Genomic DNA, 20,052 nt, shown 5'->3' with positions numbered 1-20,052 from the left:
GTTTCCGGTTGCGGCAACGCTCAGCTAAGCCGCACGTTTCGGCGGCTCCAGCTCCGACGGACTGTCGGGCTCTTTTGAGAGCCCCAACGGGAAATTTACGCGACAAAACCCGGTGTGGGGTGAAGAGATAAGGAGTCCCCCCCCCCCCAAGTGTGCAGGAAAAAAAAAAATCGGTGGCGGTGGCCAGATCACGGAGGATCCTCGAGGGCAGTGGCAAAGAAAAGAAAGAAGCAAGATGGCGTCGGAGGGAGGCCAGGCGACATGGGGACCGGAGCAGGATGAATTCCTCAGACGGTGTGTGGAGGAGTTAAAAAAGGAGGTGCTGGCCCCGATGTTGCTGGCAATCGATGGGCTCAAAGAGACACAAAAGGCCCAGGCGATAGAGCTCCGTGTGGTGAAGCAGAAGGTAACTGAAAACGAGGATGAGATCCTGGGCCCAGCGGTCAAAATGGAGACGCACGAGGCGCTTCATAAGAAGTGCGTCGAAAGAATTTAAGTCCTGGAAAATAGATCAAGGAGAAAGAACCTCCGGATCCTGGGTCTCCCCGAGGGAGTGGAAGGAGCTGACGGCGGGGCTTATGTGAGCACGGTGCTACATTCGCGAATGGGAGCTGAGGCCCCCTCGGGCCCCTTGGAGGTGGAAGGGGCTCACCGGGTCCCTGTGAGGAGACCAAAGGCTGGAGAACCACCAAGGGCGATGGTCGTGAGATTTCACCGCTTCCGCGACAGAGAGGTTGTTTTGAGCTGGGCCAAGAAGGTACGGAGTAGCAGATGGGAGAATGCGGTGATACGAGTGTATCAGGACTGGAGCGCGGAGGTGGCGAGAAGGAGGGCGAGTTTCAATCAAGCCAAGGAGGTGCTGCATAAGAAGAAAGTAAAGTTTGGGATGCTGCAGCCGGCGCGATTGTGGGTCACGTACCACGATAGACATTATTATTTTGAAACGTCGGAAGAAGCATAGACCTTCATTCAAAAAGAGAAACTGGACCAGAACTGAGGGACTGATGTTGGGGGGGAAACGATAATGTGGATGTATAGATATGTAAATTGGGGAAAGAGAGGTTCACTGTATCGGGACGGTCTTTGACGGGGGGGGACACTGAGAAATGTGGGCGCCGGTGGGGGGGAAAAAGGGACATAGGTGGGGGATGGGAACTGGGCTGTAGGGGGAGCTGCGCCATAGGGGACGGGACGGTTCTGGGAAAGCGGGGGTCTTTTCCTGCGCCAGAGAGGTGATGGCGGGAAGACAGGCGCAAGGAGGATGGGAGTTCCACACAAGGGGGGGGGGGTCAAGGAGAGAGCAGGAGAAGCCGGGGTCAGATGAAGTCAGCTGACGTTCGGAAGCAATATGGGGGGAGTAACCATGCTAGATGGGGATCTAGCGGCGGGGGGGGGGGGGGGGTGGATAACTGGGTAATCTGGTAAGAGAAGAGGTGGTCGGGATGGGAATGCGCCGCCTGGGGGGTGCGCGGGACCTGGACGTGGGACTGGCCCAGAGTGGGTGATGGCTAGTCGACGCGGGGGGGGGGGGGGGCAGCCCCCCAATCCGGCTGATCACGTGGAATCTGAGAGGCCTAAATGGGCCGATTAAGAGGGCCCGAGTGTTCACGCACTTAAAAGGACTGAAGGCAGATGTGGTCATGCTTCAGGAGACGCATCTGAAGGTGGCGGACCAGGTTAGGTTAAGGAAAGGATGGGTGGGACAGGTGTTCCACTCAGGGTTGGACGCAAAAAATAGACGGGTGGCGATATTGGTGGGGAAACGGGTGTCGTTCGAGGCTAGGAACATTGTAGCGGACAACGGTGGTAGATATGTGATGGTGAGTGGCAGACTGCAGGGAATGGAGGTCGTGCTGGTCAATGTATATGCCCCGAACTGGGATGATGCGGGATTTATGAAGCGGATGCTGGGACGTATCCCGGACCTGGAGGTAGGAAACCTGGTAATGGGGGGACGGACTTCAATACCGTGCTAGACCCAGGGTTAGATAGATCTAGATCCAGGACCGGAAGAAGGCCGGCAGCGGCCAAGGTGCTTAGGGGGTTTATGGACCAAATGGGGGGAGTGGATCCGTGGAGATTTGCTAGGCTGCTGGCCAAAGAGTTCTCCTTTTTCTCCCATGTCCATAAGGTATACTCCCGGATAGATTTCTTCGTTTTGTGTAGGTCACTGATTTCGAGGGTGGAAGGAACGGAGTACTCGGCCATAGCTGTTTCAGACCATGCCCCGCATTGGGTGGATCTGGAACTAGGAGAGGAGAGGGAACAGCGCCCACTCTGGCGACTGGATGTGGGATTATTGGCGGATGAGGGAGTCTGTGGAAGGGTGCGGGGATGTATCGAAAGGTACCTGGAGGCCAATGATGATGGGGAGGTCCGAGTGGGCGTAGTATGGGAAGCGCTGAAGGCGGTGGTCAGGGGAGAGTTGATCTCCATCAGGGCTTACAAGGGGAAAACAGAGGCCAAAGAGAGGGAGAGATTACTGGGGGAGATTTTGAGTGTGGATAAAAGATATGCGGAGGCCCCGGACGAAGGACTATACAGGGAGAGGCGAAGACTCCAGATGGAGTTTGACCTGCTGACCACAGGGAAGGCAGAGGCACAGTGGAGGAAGGCACAGGGGATGAGATACGAGTATGGGGAAAAGGCGAGCCGGCTGCTGGCCCACCAGCTTCGTAAGAGGACAGCGGCGAGGGAAATAGGGGGAGTTAGGGATGAAATGGGAACTACGGTGCGGAGTGCAGGGAAGGTAAATGAGGTGTTTAAGACCTTTTATGAGAGGTTATACAGGTCCCAACCTCCGGAGGGAATAGAGGGGATGCAGCAGTTTCTGGACCAACTAAGGTTCCCGAAGGTGGAGGAGCAGGAGGTGGCAGGCCTGGGGGCGCCAATTGGGGTGGACGAGGTGATCAAAGGGCTGGGGAACATGCAGGCAGGGAAGGCCCCGGGACCTGACGGGTTCCCGGTGGAATTTTAGAGGAAATACGTGGACTTGTTGGCCCCGCTGCTGGCAAGAACCTTTAACGAGGCCAGAGAAGGGGGGACTCTACCCCGACAATGTCGGAGGCGACGATATCACTAATCCTGAAGCGAGATAAAGATCCGCTGCAATGCAGGTCATATAGGCCTATCTCGCTCCTGAATGTGGACGCCAAGTTGTTGGCAAAAGTGCTGGCGGTGAGGATAGAGGATTGTGTCCCGGGGGTGGTGCACGAAGACCAGACAGGGTTTGTAAAAGGGAAACAATTGAATGTCAACGTGCGACGGCTTTTGGGGGTGATAATGATGCCCCCAGCGGAGGGGGAGGCAGAGATAGTGGTGGCAATGGATGCAGAGAAGGCATTTGATAGGGTAGAGTGGGAGTATCTATGGGAGGTGCTGAGGAGGTTTGGGTTCGGGGAGGGGTTTGTCAGCTGGGTTAAACTCCTCTATGGGGCCCCAGTGGCAAGCGTAGTCACAAATCGGCAAAGATCGGAGTATTTTCGGTTACATAGGGGAACAAGGCAAGGGTGCCCTCTGTCCCCATATCTGTTCGCGCTGGCAATTGAACCACTGGCCATAGCGCTGAGAGACTCTAGGAAATGGAGAGGGGTGGCTAGAGGGGGAGAGGAACACCGAGTGTCACTCTACGCAGATGACCTACTGCTGTATGTGGTGGATCCAGTGGGGGGGACGACAGAGGTTATGCAGATATTGAGGGAGTTTGGCGATTTCTCGGGATATAAGCTTAACATGGGAAAGAGTGAGTTTTTTGTGATACACCCTGGGGACCAGAGTAGAGGGATAGATGGCCTGCCGCTAAGGAGAGTGGAAAGAAACTTCCGATATCTGGGGATTCAGATAGCCAGGAGCTGGGGAACTTTACACAAACTCAATCTGACTCTGCTGGTGGAGCAGATGGAAGAGGATTTCAAAAGGTGGGATATGCAGCCGCTGTCACTGGCGGGCAGAGTGCAGGCGATTAAGATGATGGTCCTCCCGAGGTTTTTATTTGTGTTTCAATGCCTCCCCATCTTGATCACGAAGGCCTTTTTCAAGAAAATAGATAGGAGCATTATGAGCTTTGTGTGGGCAGGGAAGGCCCCGAGGGTAAGGAGGGGGTTCCTGCAACGTAGCAGGGACAGAGGGGGACTGGCGTTGCCGAATTTGGGTGACTATTACTGGGCCGTCAATGTGGCGATGATCCGCAAGTGGATGATAGAGGGAGAGGGGGTGGCGTGGAACAGGCTGGAGATGGCGTCCTGTTAAGGAACGAGTTTAAAAGCGCTGGTGACGGCACCGCTACCGCTCTCCCCGAAAAAGTTGACCACAAACCCATTGATGGCGGCAACATTAAGTATCTGGGGGCAATGGAGGCGACAGAAGTGGGTGTTGGGAGCCTCGGTGTGGTCCCTGATCAGGAACAACCATAGGTTTGCCCCAGGGAGGATGGACGGAGGGTTCCAGAGCTGGCACCGGGCAGGAATTAGGAGAATGGGAGACCTATTTATAGATGGGACGTTTGCGAGTTTGGGAGCGCTAGAGGACAAGTATGAGCTGCCTCCGGGGAATACCTTTAGGTATATGCAGGTGAGGGCGTACACGAGACAACAGGTGAGGGAATTTCCGCTGCTCCCGACACAGGGGATCCAGGATAGAGTGCTTTCGGGGGTGTGGGTCGGGGAGGGCAAAGTGTCCGAAATATACCGGGAGATGAGAGAAGAGGGGGAGGAGCTGGTAGAAGAGCTGAAAGGAAAATGGAAAGAAGAGCTCGGGGAGGAGATGGAGGAGGGTTTGTGGGCTGATGCCCTAAATAGGGTAAATTCCTCTTCCTCGTGTGCCAGGCTTAGCCTGATCCAATTTAAGGTGCTACACAGAGCACACATAACGGGAGCGAGGTTGAGCAGGTTCTTCGGAGTGGAGGAAAGGTGCGGGAGAAGCCCGGCGAACCACACACATATGTTCTGGTCGTGTCCAGCACTGGAGGAGTATTGGCGGGGAGTGGCAAGAGTGATCTCGAAGGTGGTGAAGGTCCGGGTCAAGCCAGGCTGGGGGTTAGCTATATTTGGGGTAGCAGATGAGCCGGGAGTGCAGGAGGCGAAAGAGGCCGATATTCTGGCCTTTGCGTCCCTGATAGCCCGGCGAAGGATCTTACTTATGTGGAAGGAAGCGAAACCCCCCGGCGTGGAGGCCTGGATAAACGATATGGCAGGGTTCATAAAACTGGAGCGGATGAAGTTTGCGCTGAGAGGATCGGCTCAGGGGTTCTCCAGGCGGTGGCAACCGTTCCTTGACTATCTAGCGGAACGTTAGGGGAAAATAGATCGTCAGCAGCCCAGAAAGATTGGGGGGGCGGGGGGAAGGGGCAACCTGTTTTTGTGTTCAAGTTGGGGTAGAGGGGAGCACTATTTCTTGTTACTTTGTTAGTTCACTACTTTATTTAAATAATGTTATCTATCAGTTATCGTGTTACCGTTTTTGTTGATTTGTAAGGAGGAAAAATTGTGTTTGAAAACTTTAATAAAATATATATATATTTTTTTAAATGAGACCGGCCAGTCCAGCAGAAAGAAACCCTCCAACCCTCCCACTTCACCAAGTGTCAGAATGAATGTGGTTCAGTCCTGGATGTGATTAACAGCAGCAATAACAGCAGAATCCAACCCCTGCAATGACTTGTGAACTCGCTGGTGTCTCCGCAGGTGGGGTGCAGTACTGAATCTCTTCCCACACTGAGAGCAGGTGAATGGCCTCTCCCCAGTGTGAACTCGCTGGTGTAAACACAGATTAGATGACGTTCTAAACCTCTTTGCACAGTGAGAGCAGCTGAACGGTCTCTCCGCAGTGTGAAAGCGCTGGTGAACCATCAGTTCCTGAGACCTTTTGAAGCCACTCCCACAGACAGAGCATTTAAAGGGTCTCTCATTGGTGTGAGTGGCATGGTGTCTGAGCAGGTTGGATAACTGAGTGAATCCCTTCCCACACACAGAGCAGGTGAATGGCCTCTCCCCAGTGTGAACTCGCTGGTGAACACGTAGTGTGGATGAATCACTGAATCCCTTCCCACACACAGAGCAGGTGAACGGTCTCTCCCCGGTGTGAACTCGCTGGTGAACTCGCAGTGTGGATGAATGACTGAATCCCTTCCCACACACAGAGCAGGTGAATGGTTTCTCTCCAGTGTGACTGCGTCGATGAATTTCTAGCTCAGATGGGGATCTGAATCCCTTCCCACAGTCCCCACATTTCCATGGTTTCTCCATGGTGCTGGTGCCCTTGTGTCTCTCCAGGCCGGACAATCAGTTGAAGTCTCTCACAGAACACGTGTACGGTCTCTCACCGCTGTGAAAGGTGCAATGTTTTTTCAGGCTGTGTAACTGGTTAAAGCTCTTTCCACAGTCAGTGCTCTGGAACACTCTCACTCGGGTGTGTGTGTCTCGGTGCTTTTCCAGCCACACTGATGGTTAAAGCCTTCTGAAGCAGACGGAACAGACAAACATTTCTCCTTCTGGATTCAAAGGCCAATGAATTAAGTGACTCTGTCAGATCGTGACATGGCGTTTGCTTTGAGATTTCTGTCTGTAAATCCTCACCTTCTAATATCCTGTAAAAGTTATCACAGTCAGTACAGGATAGAAATTCTGAATGGATAATTCTAGTTTTTATGAAACATTTATTAAACGCCCGGTCGAGCCTCTAAATCTTGCTACGATCCCAGACCAAACCCCAATTTGTATCAGGAAACCGGACGAGACCCGAACAATCAAACAATTTTAAAATTAGGAAAGTGTGCTTCGCGCCAGGAGTGATTCCACTGACAACAAAGGAAATTTTACATTAAAACAAACTTTATTATTAACACAGGATTAAACATATTAATATCACAGAAAATCGTTAAACAATTCCTAAAATACTTAACCTAAAATAACCTTACCTAAAATAATAAACTACTAACTTGTACCAACTTGTACTAACTTGAATACAGGAGTTGGGGCGTCTTGTTGAAGTTGTACAAGACATTGGTACGGCCACACTTGGAATACTGTGTGCAGTTCTGGTCACCCTATTATAGAAAGGATATTATTAAACTAGAAAGAGTGCAGAAAAGATTTACTAGGATGTTACCGGGACTTGATGGTTTGAGTTATAAGGAGAGGCTGGATAGACTGGGACTTTTATTCCCTGGAGCGTAGCAGGCTTAGGGGTGATCTTATAGAGGTCTATAAAATAATGAGGGGCATAGATAAGTCAACATCTTTTCCCAAAGGTAGGGGAGTCTAAAACTAGAGGGCATAGGTTTAAGGTGAGAGGGGAGAGTTTCAGAAGGGCCCAGAGGGGCAATTTCTTCACTCAGAGAGTAGTGAGTGTCTGGAATGGGCTGCCAGAGGTAGTAGTAGAGGCGGGTACAATTGTGTCTTTTAAAAAGCATTTAGACAGTTACATGGGTAAGATGGGTATAGAGGGTTATGGGCCAAGTGCGGGCAACTGGGACTAGCTTAATGGTAAAAACTGGGCGGCATGGACTGGTTGGGCCGAAGGGCCTGTTTCCATGCTGTAAACTTCTATGATTCTATGATTCTATCTCTATTTCCAATTAAGCAAAGCCCATTCCATGTCAAAAGCCACTTGTAAGTAAAGTTAGCAAACACAGGGATACTTGCAGTCCACCGTATAGAGAGATGCTTTCATCAAAAGAGAGAGACCCCTTTCAAGCACAACCTCAAAGCTGTCTTTGGCAGCTAAAAGTTAAACTGCTTGCTACAGACCTGACTCCTTCTATTAATCATCCCTATCCCACTGTGAACTCATGACCAGCTTACCTGAGTCTAAACACAATGTCACTAATTATCTACCCCCAGGGAACCTTCTTCCTATAAACTAAAGTTCAAAGCCCTATATCGGTAAACATCTAAACTATTAGAATCAATCAATGATTATCTTATCTTTATGGCATCTTAGTTGTATATATAAAATACAATCTACATAAAAATTTCCTACATTCATCACACAGTCCTTCCTCTCTCATTCCCCATCACATTCACCAAAGAGCATCAGTATTTACCAAAGAGAAAGACTTGGTGGATGGTGAGTCTGGGGAAGGGTGTGTAGACAGTCTGTGTGACTTGAGATCAAAAAGGAGGTGCAGGGCATCTTGAAAAATATTAAGGTGGATAAGTCCCCAGGGCCTGTTGGGATCTACCCCAGAATACTGGTGGAGACAAGGGAGGAAATTGCTGGGGCCTTGAAAGAAATCTTTGTATCCTGACTGGCTGCAGGTGAGGTCCTAGAGGATTGGAGAATAGCCAATGTTGTCCTTGGTTTAAGGGTAGCAAGGATAATCCAGGGAACTACAGGCCGGTGAGCCTTCCGTCAGTGATAGGAAAATTATTGGAAAGGATTCTTCGAGACAGGATTTACTCCCATTTGGAAGCAAGTGGACGTATTAGTGAGAGGCAACATGGTTTTGTGAAGGGGAGGTCGTGTCTCACTAACTTGATAGAGTTTTTCGAGGAGGTCACAAAGATGGTTGATGCAGGTAGGGCAGTGGATGTTGTCTATATGGACTTCAGTAAGGCCTTTGACAAGGTCCCTCATGGCAGACTGGTACAAAAGGTGAAGTCACACGGGATCAGAAGTGAGCTGGCAAGTTGGATACAGAACTGGCTCGGTCAGAGAAGGCAGAGGCTAGGAGAGCAAGGATGCTTTTCTGAATGCAGGGCTGTGACTAGTGGTGTTCCGCAGGGATCAGTGCTTGGACCTTTGCTGTTTGTAGTATATATAAATGATTTGGGGGAAAATGTAACTGGTCTGATTAGTAAGTTTGCGGACGACACAAAGGTTGGTGGAATTGCGGATAGCGATGAGGACTGTCAGAGGGTACAGCAGGATTTAGATCGGTTGGAGACTTGGGCGGAGAGATGGCAGATGGAGTTTAATCCGGACAAACGTGAGGTAATGCATTTTGGAAGGTCTAATACAGGTGGGAAATGTACAGTAAATGGCAAAACCCTCAAGTGTATTGATAGGCAGAGGGATGTGAGTGTACAGATCCACAGGTCACTGAAAGTGGCAACGCAGGTGAAGAAGGTAGTCAAGAAGGTATACGGCATGCTTGCCTTCATCGGCCAGGGTATGGAGTATAAAAATTGGCAAGTCATGTTCATAGATTATCATAGAATTTACAGTGCAGAAGGAGGCCATTCGGCCCATCGAGTCTGCACCGGCTCTTGGAAAGAGCACCCTACCCAAGGTCAACACCTCCACCCTATCCCCATAACCCAGTAACCCCACCCAACACTACGGGCAATTTTGGACACTAAGGGCAATTTATCATGGCCAATCCACCTAACCTGCACATCTTTGGACTGTGGGAGGAAACCGGAGCACCCGGAGGAAACCCACACACACACAGGGAGGATGTGCAGACTCCGCACAGACAGTGACCTAAGCTGGAATCGAACCTGGGACCCTGGAGCTGTGAAGCAATTGTGCTATCCACAAGGCTACCGTGCTGTCCCACGTGATCGGATACATGTTGCAGCTGTATCGAACCTTAGTTAGGCCACACTTGGAATATAGTGTTGAATTCTGGTCGCCACACTACCAGAAGGATGTGGAGGCTTTGGAGAGGGTGCAGAAGAGATTTACCAGAATGTTGCCTGGTATGGAGGGCATTAACTATGAGGAGAGGTTGGATAAACTTGGTTTGTTCTCACAGGAACGACGGAGGTTGAATGGCGACCTGATAGAAGTCTACAAAGTTATGAGGGGCATAGACAGAGTGGATAGTCAGAGGCTTTTTCCCAGGGTGGAAGAGTCAATTACTCGGGGACATAGATTTATGGTGGGGGGAGGGGTAGGTAGGAGGGGCCTTCGGGCAGGAGCTGCCATGCTGGCAGGTAATGCTGGTGAACGGATGTGAGATGGGGGAGGTGGCTGCTGGGGAGCGGGAGGGGGGGGGGGGGGGACACGACGAGAGACAGTGCTGGAGACTGAGGGTGGTCATGGGTGGAGAAAGGGGTCATCTCGGGTTCAGGGCAAAATTAGAGGTTGAATCGGAAGGGGATGATGGCGGACGGCAGAGGGGAATCGAGACGCAACATGGAATCCATAACATGGAATGTATGGGGACTGGGGACCTCCGGTGGCGGCCATGGAGGAGTAGGTCGCACATTTGATAGCTCCCACCTGTAACGGACTTTTGGACCTTTCCCCCCCCCCGGTTTTGTTCGGATTTTATGGGATAAATCAGTGAAGAGTGAGACAGTAAGGAGAAATCCCCCACCGGTGTATGGAGAATTGGACCAGAAGTGGCCGTGTGAGACAACAAAGTCCTATAAGGGAGACGCATGCAGAGCTGGTAACACGGGACAGCATGGCGGAGGGCAAGGGCCGCGGGGAGACGGCACAGTGATTGACGGAGCAGCTGGTGAAGTTTTTCGAGGATTGCTTCGCCAAGCTGAAGATGGACACGCTGGACCCGATTAAGGTTTCGATTGATCAAGTGGTTCAGAATCAAGAAACCCACGGGAGAGCGCTCCAGGAGGTTGAACAAAAGCTGTCCGAGCACGAGGAGTATATAACCGTGCTGGAAAGCAAGGTGGGGATGATGAACGACCGCTATAAAAGAATGCAGGAGCAGCTGGAGGACCTGGCGAATAAGTCCAGGAGGCAGAACCTCAGAATTGTTGGCCTCCCTGAAGGCAGTGAGGGATCGGATGCGAGGGCCTATGTGACGGACATGTTGGAGAAGCTGATGGGGGCTGGGGCGTTCCCTCTGCCCCTGGAATTGGACAGAGCGCACAGAGCCCTCGCGAGGAAGCCCAGAGCGAACAAACCGGCGAAGGCCATGGTGGTACGTTTTCACCGTTTCATGGACAGGGAACACGTTTTGCGGTGGAATGTATGGGGACTGAATGGATCGGTGAAGAGGTTTAAGGTCTTCGTGCACCTGAGGAGTTTGAAGGCGGGAACGGTCTTTGTGCAAAGACGCAACTCCGGGTGAAGCCTCAGGTCAAGTTGAGGAAAGGATGGGCGGGACAGGTAATCCAGTCGGGGCTTGATTCAAAGTCGTGGGGGGGGGGGGGTTGGGTTGCTTATCTTGCTGAACAAAAGGATGAGGTTTATAGGGGCAAAGGAAAAGAAGTGCGTGACCCGGTAGGAGGTATGTGATAGCGAGCGGTGTGTTGGAGGGGACGTCGGTGGTCCTAATGAAATGAAATGAAATGAAAATCGCTTATTGTCACAAGTAGACTTCAAATGAACTTACTGTGAAAAGCCCCTAGTCGCCTCAGTCCGGCGCCTGTTCGGGGAGGCTGGTATGGGAATTGAACCGTGCTGCTGGCCTGCTTCCGAATTGGGAAGACGTAGGGTTTGTTAAGGGGTTGCTGGGAATGATCCCAGACCTAGACATGCAGCAGTTGATCATGAGGGGCAATTTTAATTGTGTGCTGGGATTGAAGGTGTATAGGTCGAACCGTAAGTCAATGGCTAGGTTTTTTTTTCTTTTTTAATAATAAATTTAGAGCACCCAATTCATTTTTTCCAATTAAGGGGCAATTTAGCGTGGCCAATCCATCTACCTGCACATCTTTGGGTTGTGGGGGCGAAACCCACGCAGACACGGGGAGAATGTGCAAACTCCACACGGACAGTGACCCAGAGCCGGGATCGAACCTGGGACCTTGGCACCGTGAGGCTGCAGGGCTAATCCACTGCGCCACCGTGCTGTCAGTCAATGGCAGGTTGAGGATGGTGAAAGAGTGGACCTGTGGAGGAGTAGGAATCTGTGGGTGGTGGGGGGGGGGGGGGGGTTACTCCTTCTTCTCGCACGTGTACAAGGTATACTCCTGAATTGATTGATTCGTAGTGAGCCGAGCGGTGTTGGTGGGGTGGTGGCGGCTGAATACGCGGGAATTGTGAACTCGGATCATGCGCCGCACTGGTTGGAGGTCAGGCTTAGTTTGAGGCAGGAGCAGAGGCCGCGACAAGAGGCTGGATTCGGGGCTGTTGGCGGTTATGGGGTTCTGTGAGAAGGTGCGGTCGGTGATCAGAGACTGTGTGGAGTTGAATCAGAATGGGGAGGTGTCAGCGGCCACGTTTTGGGAGGCGTAGAAGGCGGTGGTTCGTGGGGAGGTTATCTCGTTCAAGGCGCATAGGGACAGGAGGAGGAGGGAGGAGTATGGACCGTTGTTGGATGAGATAGTTGAGATGGACCAGGAAATACTCAAGAGCTCCCATCAAGGAGGGGTTGGCGGAGTGAAAAAGGTTCCAGGGGCAGTTTGACAGGCTGACGATGGGAAAGGCAGTGGGCAGCTACGGAGGGCAAAGGGGTGCAGTATGAATATGGAGAGAAGGCGAGACTGGATGAAGAGAGGACGCAGGCACTGGAGGAGCTGTTAAGAGGGATGAAGTCGGGGACGGCCCCGGGGCCGGACGGCTACCTGGCGGAGTTGGTACCGCATTTGTTGGGGGTGTTTAGCGAGGTGGTGGACAAAGGGGAGCAACGGAGTCATTGACACAAGCGTCGATTACGCTAATCCTGAAGAAGGGGAAGGACCTGTTGGGAGTGTGGGTCATATAGGCCCATATCACTGCTAAACACGGATGTGAAGGTGTTGTCCAAGCTAGTGGCAGGGAGGATGGAGAGATGTGTTCCAGGGGTGGTCGCTGAGGACCAAACGGGCTTCGTAAAGGGCAGGCAGCTCTCCAGTAACATCAGAAAGCCGTTACATGTGAATATGACCCCGTCGGAGAGGTGAGTACCAGAGGTAGTGGTCTCGATGGATGCAGAGGAGGCCTTTGATCGGGCGGAGGTACCTGCTTGAGATCCTGGGGAGGTTCAGGTATGGCCCGAAGTTTGTGATGTGGGTGACCGGTGAATGGACAAAAGAGATGAGTTCACACGAGTTTTGGGTTTCACAGGGGACTGTGGCAGGGGTGTCCGCTGTCCCCGCTGCTGTTCACGATGGCCCTTAGGGGGTCAGTGGAGTGGCAGGGGGATTGTGAGGGGGAGTGGGGAACACCGGTTGTCGCTATACGTGGACAGCCTGTTGCTGATCGTGGAGAGCATTGGGAGAATTATGGACCCACTGGGGAGGTTCGGGGCCTTCGCGGCTACAGGTTGGACTGTCGGAAAGGGTGAAGTGTTTCCGGTGAATGCAGCGGGTCGGGGGGGCCAATCTGGGGGCATTGCCATTTAGGGTAGCTCGGGACAGGTTCAGGTACATGGGGGTCCAGGTGACAGGGGAGTGGGTGACGATGCACAAGTGGAATCTGACGTTGGTGGAGGAGGTTGGGGGGGATTTTAGGAGGTGGGATACGCTGCACCTCGCACTGGCGGGGAGGGTCCAGGTGGTTAAGATGAATATGTTGCCGAGGTTCCTGTTCGTATACTAGACCCTCCCGATCTTTATCCCGAAGGCCTTTTTCCGGAAATTGGATGCAGCGATCCCTGAGTTTATATGGGCAGAGAAGTTACCACGGGTAAAGAGTGCCCTGTTACGGAAGGCAAAAAGGGGGGTTGGCGCCACCAAACCTGCTGCATTACTGCTGGGTGACAAACGTGCAGAAGGTGAGACAGTGATGAAAGGAGGAGCGATTAGAGTTGATTAAGAAGGAGGAGGTGTCCTGTAGAGGGTCCAGCCTGGTGGCCATGGTGCTGGCGTCAGGGAGGTACACAGAGAGCCCGGTGGTACAGTCCACGATCAGGCTATGGAACCAGTTGAGGAGACACTTAAGGATGGAGGGGATGTCGGTGCTGACACCATGGGAACAACAGGTTTAAGCTGGGGGAGACGGGTGGCATGTATAGGAAGTGGAAAGAGGCGGGGCCGGTGAGGGATTTGTACTTGGAAGAGAAGTTTGCAGATCTGGAAGAGCCGCGGGAGAGGGTGGATTTGCCGAAGGGAAGTGAATTTGCTATATGGAAATGAGGGACTTCGCGTGGAAGGAATGGTGAGGGTTTCCCGAGCTGCCGGAGTTGCTGCTCCCAGATGTGGGGAGGGGGGCAGGATTGTCTGGGGGAGCAAGGGGGAGGGCAGGTGGTGAGGATCAAGAATAAATAGGAGGAGGAGCTGGAGAGTGTGGAGTGAGGTGATGCAGAGGGTAAATTTGACCTCCTTGCGCGCGAGAATGAGCTTGATTAAATTTAAGATGGTGCACCAGGTGCATACGACCAGGGCGAGGATGAGTGAGTTCTGCCAAGGGTTGGCTGACAAGTGTGAGTGTGGGTGAGGGCCCATGAATCATGCACCCATGTTCTGGGGCTGTGAGAGGTTGGAGAGATACTAGGAGGTGATATCTGGGACACTATCAAAGATTGTGGGGGTAGAGGTCAGGCCAGACCCAATGATGGCGGTCTTTTGGGTATCGGAAATGCTGGGGCTGATAGAGGGGAGGGAGGTCAATGTTGTAGCCTTCGCCTTTCTAATTGCCAAGCAAAGGATATTGTTGTATTGGCAGTCGGCAGCACCACCGGGGGTGGCGGCCTGGCTGGGGGACCTGTATGACTTCCTTTGGCTGGAAAAGATCAAATTGGAGTTGAGGGAATCAGTGGAGGGCTTTGAGACACAGTGGGAACATATATATTTTAAAAAGATCCCGAACACGAACTTACTGCCACTGAGGGCACTCAAGCAGAGATGGTCAATAATTTCTAAATTATATTGGATGGAGGCTGCACGGTTTCAGGGTGGGCCCCCTTCAAGGCTGATGGAATTGATCGACAGAGAGTCGACATCAACTCGAGTTATTCAATGTACTCCTTCTGTGCTAAAATAACTTGATGACTTCAGTGGTAGGGAAATTACTGGAGAGAATTCTTCGAGACAGGATCTACTCCCATTTGGAAGCAAATGGACGTATTAGCGAGAGGCAGCATGGTTTTGTGAAGGGGAGGTCGTGTCTCACTAACTTGATAGAGTTTTTCGAGGAGGTCACAAAGATGATTGATGCAGGTAGGGCAGTGGATGTTGTCTATATGGACTTCAGTAAGGCCTTTGACAAGGTCCCTCATGGCAGACTAGTACAAAAGGTGAACTCACACGGGATCAGGGATGAGCTGGCAAGGTGGATACAGAACTGGCTAGGTCATAAAAGGCAGAGAGTAGCAATGGAAGGATGCTTTTCTAATTGGAGGGCTGTGACCAGTGGTGTTCTGCAGGGATCAGTGCTGGGACCTTTGCTCTTTGTAGTATATATAAATGATTTGGAGGAAAATGTAACTGGTCTGATTAGTAAGTTTGCGGAGGACACAAAGGTTGGTGGAATTGCGGATAGCGATGAGGACTGTCAGAGGAGACAGCAGGATTTAGATTGTTTGGAAACTTTGGCGGAGAGATGGCAGATGGAGTTTAATCCGGACAAATGTGAGGTAATGCATTTTGGAAGGTCTAATGCAGGTAGGGAATATACAGTCAATGGTAGAACCCTCAAGAGTATTGAAAGTCAGAGAGATCTAGGTGTACAGGTCCACAGGTCACTGAAAGGGGCAACACAGGTGGAGAAGGTAGTCAAGAAGGCATACGGCATGCTTGCCTTCATTGGCCGGTGCACTGAGTATAAGAATTGGCAAGTCATGTTGCAGCTGTATAGAACCTTAGTTAGGCCACACTTGGGAGTATAGTGTTCAATTCTGGTCGCCACACTACCAGAAAGATGTGGAGGCTTTAGAGAGGGTGCAGAAGAGATTTACCAGAATGTTGCCTGATATGGAGGGCATTAGCTATGAGGAGCGGTTGAATAAACTCGTTTTGTTCTCACTGGAACGACGGAGGTTGAGGGGTGACCTGATAGAGGTCTACAAAATTATGAGGGGCATAGACAGAGTGGATAGTCAGAGGCTTTTCCCCAGGGTAGAAGGGTCAATTACTAGGGGGCATAGGTTTAAGGTGAGAGGGGCAAGTTTTAGAGTAGATATACGAGGCAAGTTTTTTTTACACAGAGGGTAGTGGGTGCCTGGAACTCGCTACCGGAGGTGGTGGTGGAAGCAGGGACAATAGTGACATTTAAGGGGCATCTTGACAAATACATGAATAGGATGGGAATCGAGGGATACGGACCCAGGAAGTGTAGAAGATTGTAGTTTAGTCGGGCAGCATGGTCGGCACAGGCTTGCAGGGCCAAAGGGCCTGTTCCTGTGCTGTACATTTCTTTGTTCTTTGACTGGAAACGTATAACGTAGCTGCAGTCCTTTATTACAAGACGAGAAATAATAAAAAGTGTGCTTTATTGCAAGCCCATCAATAATATATCTAATCTACCATATAACACTAGCCATATCTCTGTCCTCATAGAATCAGAGTTTTACAGCAGAGCAAGAGGCCCTTCAGCCCATCGTGTCTGCGTCAGCCATCAAGCACCCTATCTATTCCAATCCCATTTTCAGCACTTGGTCCGTAGCCTTGGGTGCTGTGGTGTTTCAGTGCTCATCTCAATGCTTTTTCGATGTTGTGAGGATTCCTGCCTCTACCACACTTTCAGGCAGTGGGTTCCAGGTTCCCACCACCCTCTGGGTAAAAGTTTTTCCTCAAATCCCCTCTAAATCTCCTACACCTCAATTTAAATTGATGCTCCCTGGTTATTGACCTGTCTACCCAGGGGAAAGGTTTCTTCCTATCTACTCTACCAATGTCCTTCATAAATTTGTGCACCTAAATCACATCTCTCCTCAGCCTCCTCTACTCTAAGGAGAGCAACTCCAACCTAACCAGGCTCTCTTCATAGCTGAAATGCTCCAGCCCAGGGAACATCCTGGTGAATCTCCTCTGCATCCTCTCTAGTGCAGTCTCATCCTCCCTTTGGTGTGGTAACCAGAACTACTCACAGTACTCTAGCTGTGGCCTACTGAGTGTTTTACACAGCTCCATCATTACCTCCCTGCCCTTCATGTTCTCTGCCTTGGCTAAAAAGTAAGTATCCCATATGCTTTCTCAACCATCTTATCTACCTGTCCTGCTGTTCTCAGGGATCTATGGACATGAACACCAAACTCCCTCTGACCCTCTATACCTCCTAGTGTCCTACCATTCATTGTATGTTCCCTTACCTTGTTAGTCCTCCCAAAATACATCACCTCACACTTTTTAGGGTAAAATTCCATTTGCCATTGTTGTGGGCCATCTAACCAGCCCATCTATATCATTCTGTAATCTAAGGCTTTCCTCTTCACTATTTACCATGCCGCCAATTGTTGTCTCTTCTCTGAACGTACTTACCACCTATATTCACATCCAGATTATTGAAGTATATTACAAACTGCAAGTCACCCAGTACCAATCCCATCGAAACATTATTGCACAGTCTTCCAGCCAGAAAGACAACTTTCGACCAGCACCCTCTGCCTCCTGCCACTAAGCCAATTTTGGATCCAAATTGCCCACGCAAACACGGGGAGAATGTGCAAACTCCACACGACCCAGAGCCAGGATTGAACCTGAGACCTTGGCACCATGAGGCAGCAGTGCTAACCCACTGCGCCACCGTGCTGCCCTTGGGCTCTTATCTTCTTGACCAGTCTCCCATGCGAGACCTTGTCAAATGTCTTACTGAAGTCAATGTAGACTACATTAACTGCAGGACTTTCATCTACACACCTAGTCACCTCCTTCAAAAATTCAAATAAAATTTGTGTGACATGATCTCCCCCTGCCAGCTAGGCTGACCATCCTTGATTAATCCTCGTCTCTCCAGGTGGAGATTAATTCGGTCCCTCAGAATTGTTTCCAACAGTTTCCCGACCACTGAAGTTAGATTCACTGACCTGTAATTCAATGTTTTTTCCCCACTGGTGAATAATGGAACCACATTATCTGTCCTCCAGTCCTCTGGCACCGCTCCTGTGACCAGAGAGGATTTGAAAATTATTGTCAGAGCCTCTGAAAGCTCCCCCTTTTCCTGCCACAGCAGCCTGGGATACATCTCATCTGGGCCTGGGGATTTAAACAAGTCAACAATGGAACACCAGAATGAGGAAATAAATGGAAAGAGGGAGAAAAGAAAGAGTTTTACTCACAGATGTTGAGGACAGGAGGGAGTTTCAGTCTGGGTGAAGCTCAATCTTCACTCAGACAGAGCAGCAGCTTTGCTGGGCAGACAGTGGAGGCAGCTCCGTGCAGCCATTGACACAAAGCCCAGATTCTGGTTGGTTGGAGGACCAGGGTCCTTGCGGTCCTCCACGAGTTCCCATTGGTCAAACTGCCTCATGTAGAGAGTGGATTCGGCCCCACGTGGGGTTGGAGAACCTTTGACCCAGAGACCCACTGAGCTGGTGCCCAATGCGCAGTGTGTTTCTGTGACCCAGCTGGTGCTCCCAATGGGACACTGTGAGCTGCAAACGCACAGCGTCACTGTGACGTCACAATGGAGCTCTGCCTGAATCAGCCAATAGGAATTATTCTGCTCCCCGGTGACGTCTCCGGGTTCCAGTGCGCAGGCTCGGAGCGCGAACACGGGAGCCCCGCCCTCCCCTTGCACCTCCTCCAGACAAGGTTTCCAGGCAACTAGCTGACGGCTCCGGCCAGAGCGAGAAGCCGCTCGGTGGTCTACCCGTCCGGGTCGGGACTGCGCATGTCCAAGGGAAAGGGGCAGCTGCGGATTTGTTGACCAATGGGAAGAATTGGGGGAAGGGCCAGAGTCCTCCAGCCAATCAGAGCGCGGGCTTTGTGTGAATGATGAGCTTCACACAGACTGAAACCTCCTCCTGTCTCCAACATCTGGGAGTAAAACACTTTCTTTTCTCCCCCTTTCCATTTCTTTTCTCATTCTCACCTTCAATTGGTGACTTGCAGCAACTGAAGGGAAAGGAAGTGAATCCAGGGAGGGTGCAGACTCTGCAAAGCTTGGCCCAGGTCTCTCTCTCTCTCTTAAAGACATTGACATCCTTTGCTCCCTCAGCTTGACACATTCATTTATCTGGCTAAAAGGTGGTCTCTTTCCCAATGTTCACAATTAAAGGTCTGGTTTCTCCAGGAAATGGCTGCCATTTAAGGGGACAGGCAGAGAAATGTCCAGTTTTTTTATATGGCCCAGATTAGATGTATTATTTATGGTTCTGTAATGAAGTACATTTATTATTCCGCGTGGTCTCAGTGCGGGTGGCCATTTTACGTAGCCAACAGGAGCTGCTGCCGCCATCTTGTGCCAAAAGTGTGGCACTCAACATGTCCCACGGCAATGTCCGGCCTTTGGAAAAGTTTGCTCCAGGTGCAGCAGTGTTGGCCATTTTGTAAAACAATGTTTTGCACGTTCTACCATGGTCCATGCATGAGTGATGCATGCAGTTGAGATAAATACTGAAGAACAGTTCTTCATCTATCTCAACGCAGCGAGGAACCAGAAGAGTCTCAACAACAAAGATGTAAACAAAATCCTTTGAAACACTGAAGATAACAAGAACGCTCCGAAAACCTTTACGTCCGTATTAAATTAAATGGTGATACTGAAGAATGGTTTCATACATTGGGACTTTGACCCGAAAGCGGCAGCCAACCTCGTGAGTCTGTCCGCTTTGCAAAAGCTAAACGTGCAGCGGGACTTCGTTGATCGGCCAGGGCTGATGATAGACTTCGCAATAAGAACTATGGAGACCTTCGATGTTTGCGAACGAGTGCTCTCAGTGGCAGTCATGAAGCACACACTACTCTTTCACATTGTGGACATGGATGTGGACTCAGTCCTTGGGATAAAATCTAGTTGAGCACTAGAAGATGGCTGGTCACCTGAGCACAGTGAATCCCTGCAAGATGTTACAGTGTGTATGAGGATTCAGAAGACATCCTAGTGGAGGACGACATATCAGATGAGGGGATGGAACATTCCGCAATTCTGGCTAACAGTCTTCAAGAACGTACTTGGGCTCAATGGCTTGATACGAGGTCATGAATGAACCCTTACTAAAGCATCTGCGAGATGTAAGTGATAATTGGACAGAGAATGGAAAGACGTGGAGCTTCACTCTGGAGTTTACATTCGGGTCTAATGAGTATTGTACCGTTGGACTCATGGCCGCTTACATCGTTCTTTGCTGAACCACAAATCATTGGCTGCACAGGCTGCATAATCGACTGGAGGGAG

General features: G+C 50.9%; 1 protein-coding gene across 2 annotated transcripts; it reads right to left on the bottom strand.

The window, feature by feature from the left end:
- Positions 1-1,553: 1,553 nt before the first annotated feature.
- LOC140422539 (uncharacterized) lies at positions 1,554-18,580 on the bottom strand. 2 transcript variants are annotated; one of them, XM_072507565.1, is made up of 3 exons: positions 17,993-18,580; positions 17,741-17,816; positions 1,554-6,583 (listed from the first exon to the last, which is right to left on the bottom strand). In XM_072507565.1, exon 3 carries the CDS (start codon positions 6,240-6,242, stop codon positions 5,598-5,600), a length of 645 nt encoding a protein of 214 aa, XP_072363666.1. In that variant the 5' UTR covers positions 6,243-6,583; positions 17,741-17,816; positions 17,993-18,580; the 3' UTR covers positions 1,554-5,597. The 2 variants fall into 2 exon arrangements, with proteins under 2 accessions (XP_072363666.1, XP_072363665.1); XM_072507564.1 differs by lacking the exon at positions 17,741-17,816.
- Between the last annotated feature and the right edge of the window lie 1,472 nt (positions 18,581-20,052).

This window comes from Scyliorhinus torazame, chromosome 5, assembly GCF_047496885.1.
Source record: "Scyliorhinus torazame isolate Kashiwa2021f chromosome 5, sScyTor2.1, whole genome shotgun sequence".
In the NCBI taxonomy this organism is placed as follows: Eukaryota; Metazoa; Chordata; class Chondrichthyes; order Carcharhiniformes; family Scyliorhinidae; genus Scyliorhinus; species Scyliorhinus torazame.
Note: the sequence above shows the minus strand (reverse complement) of the source record. Positions and strands in the feature narration are given on the sequence as shown.

Coding starts and splice junctions, on each gene's coding strand:
- LOC140422539 (XM_072507565.1), bottom strand. CDS start 6,242: ATGGAGAAACCATGGAAATGTGGGGACTGTGGGAAGGGATTCAGATCC.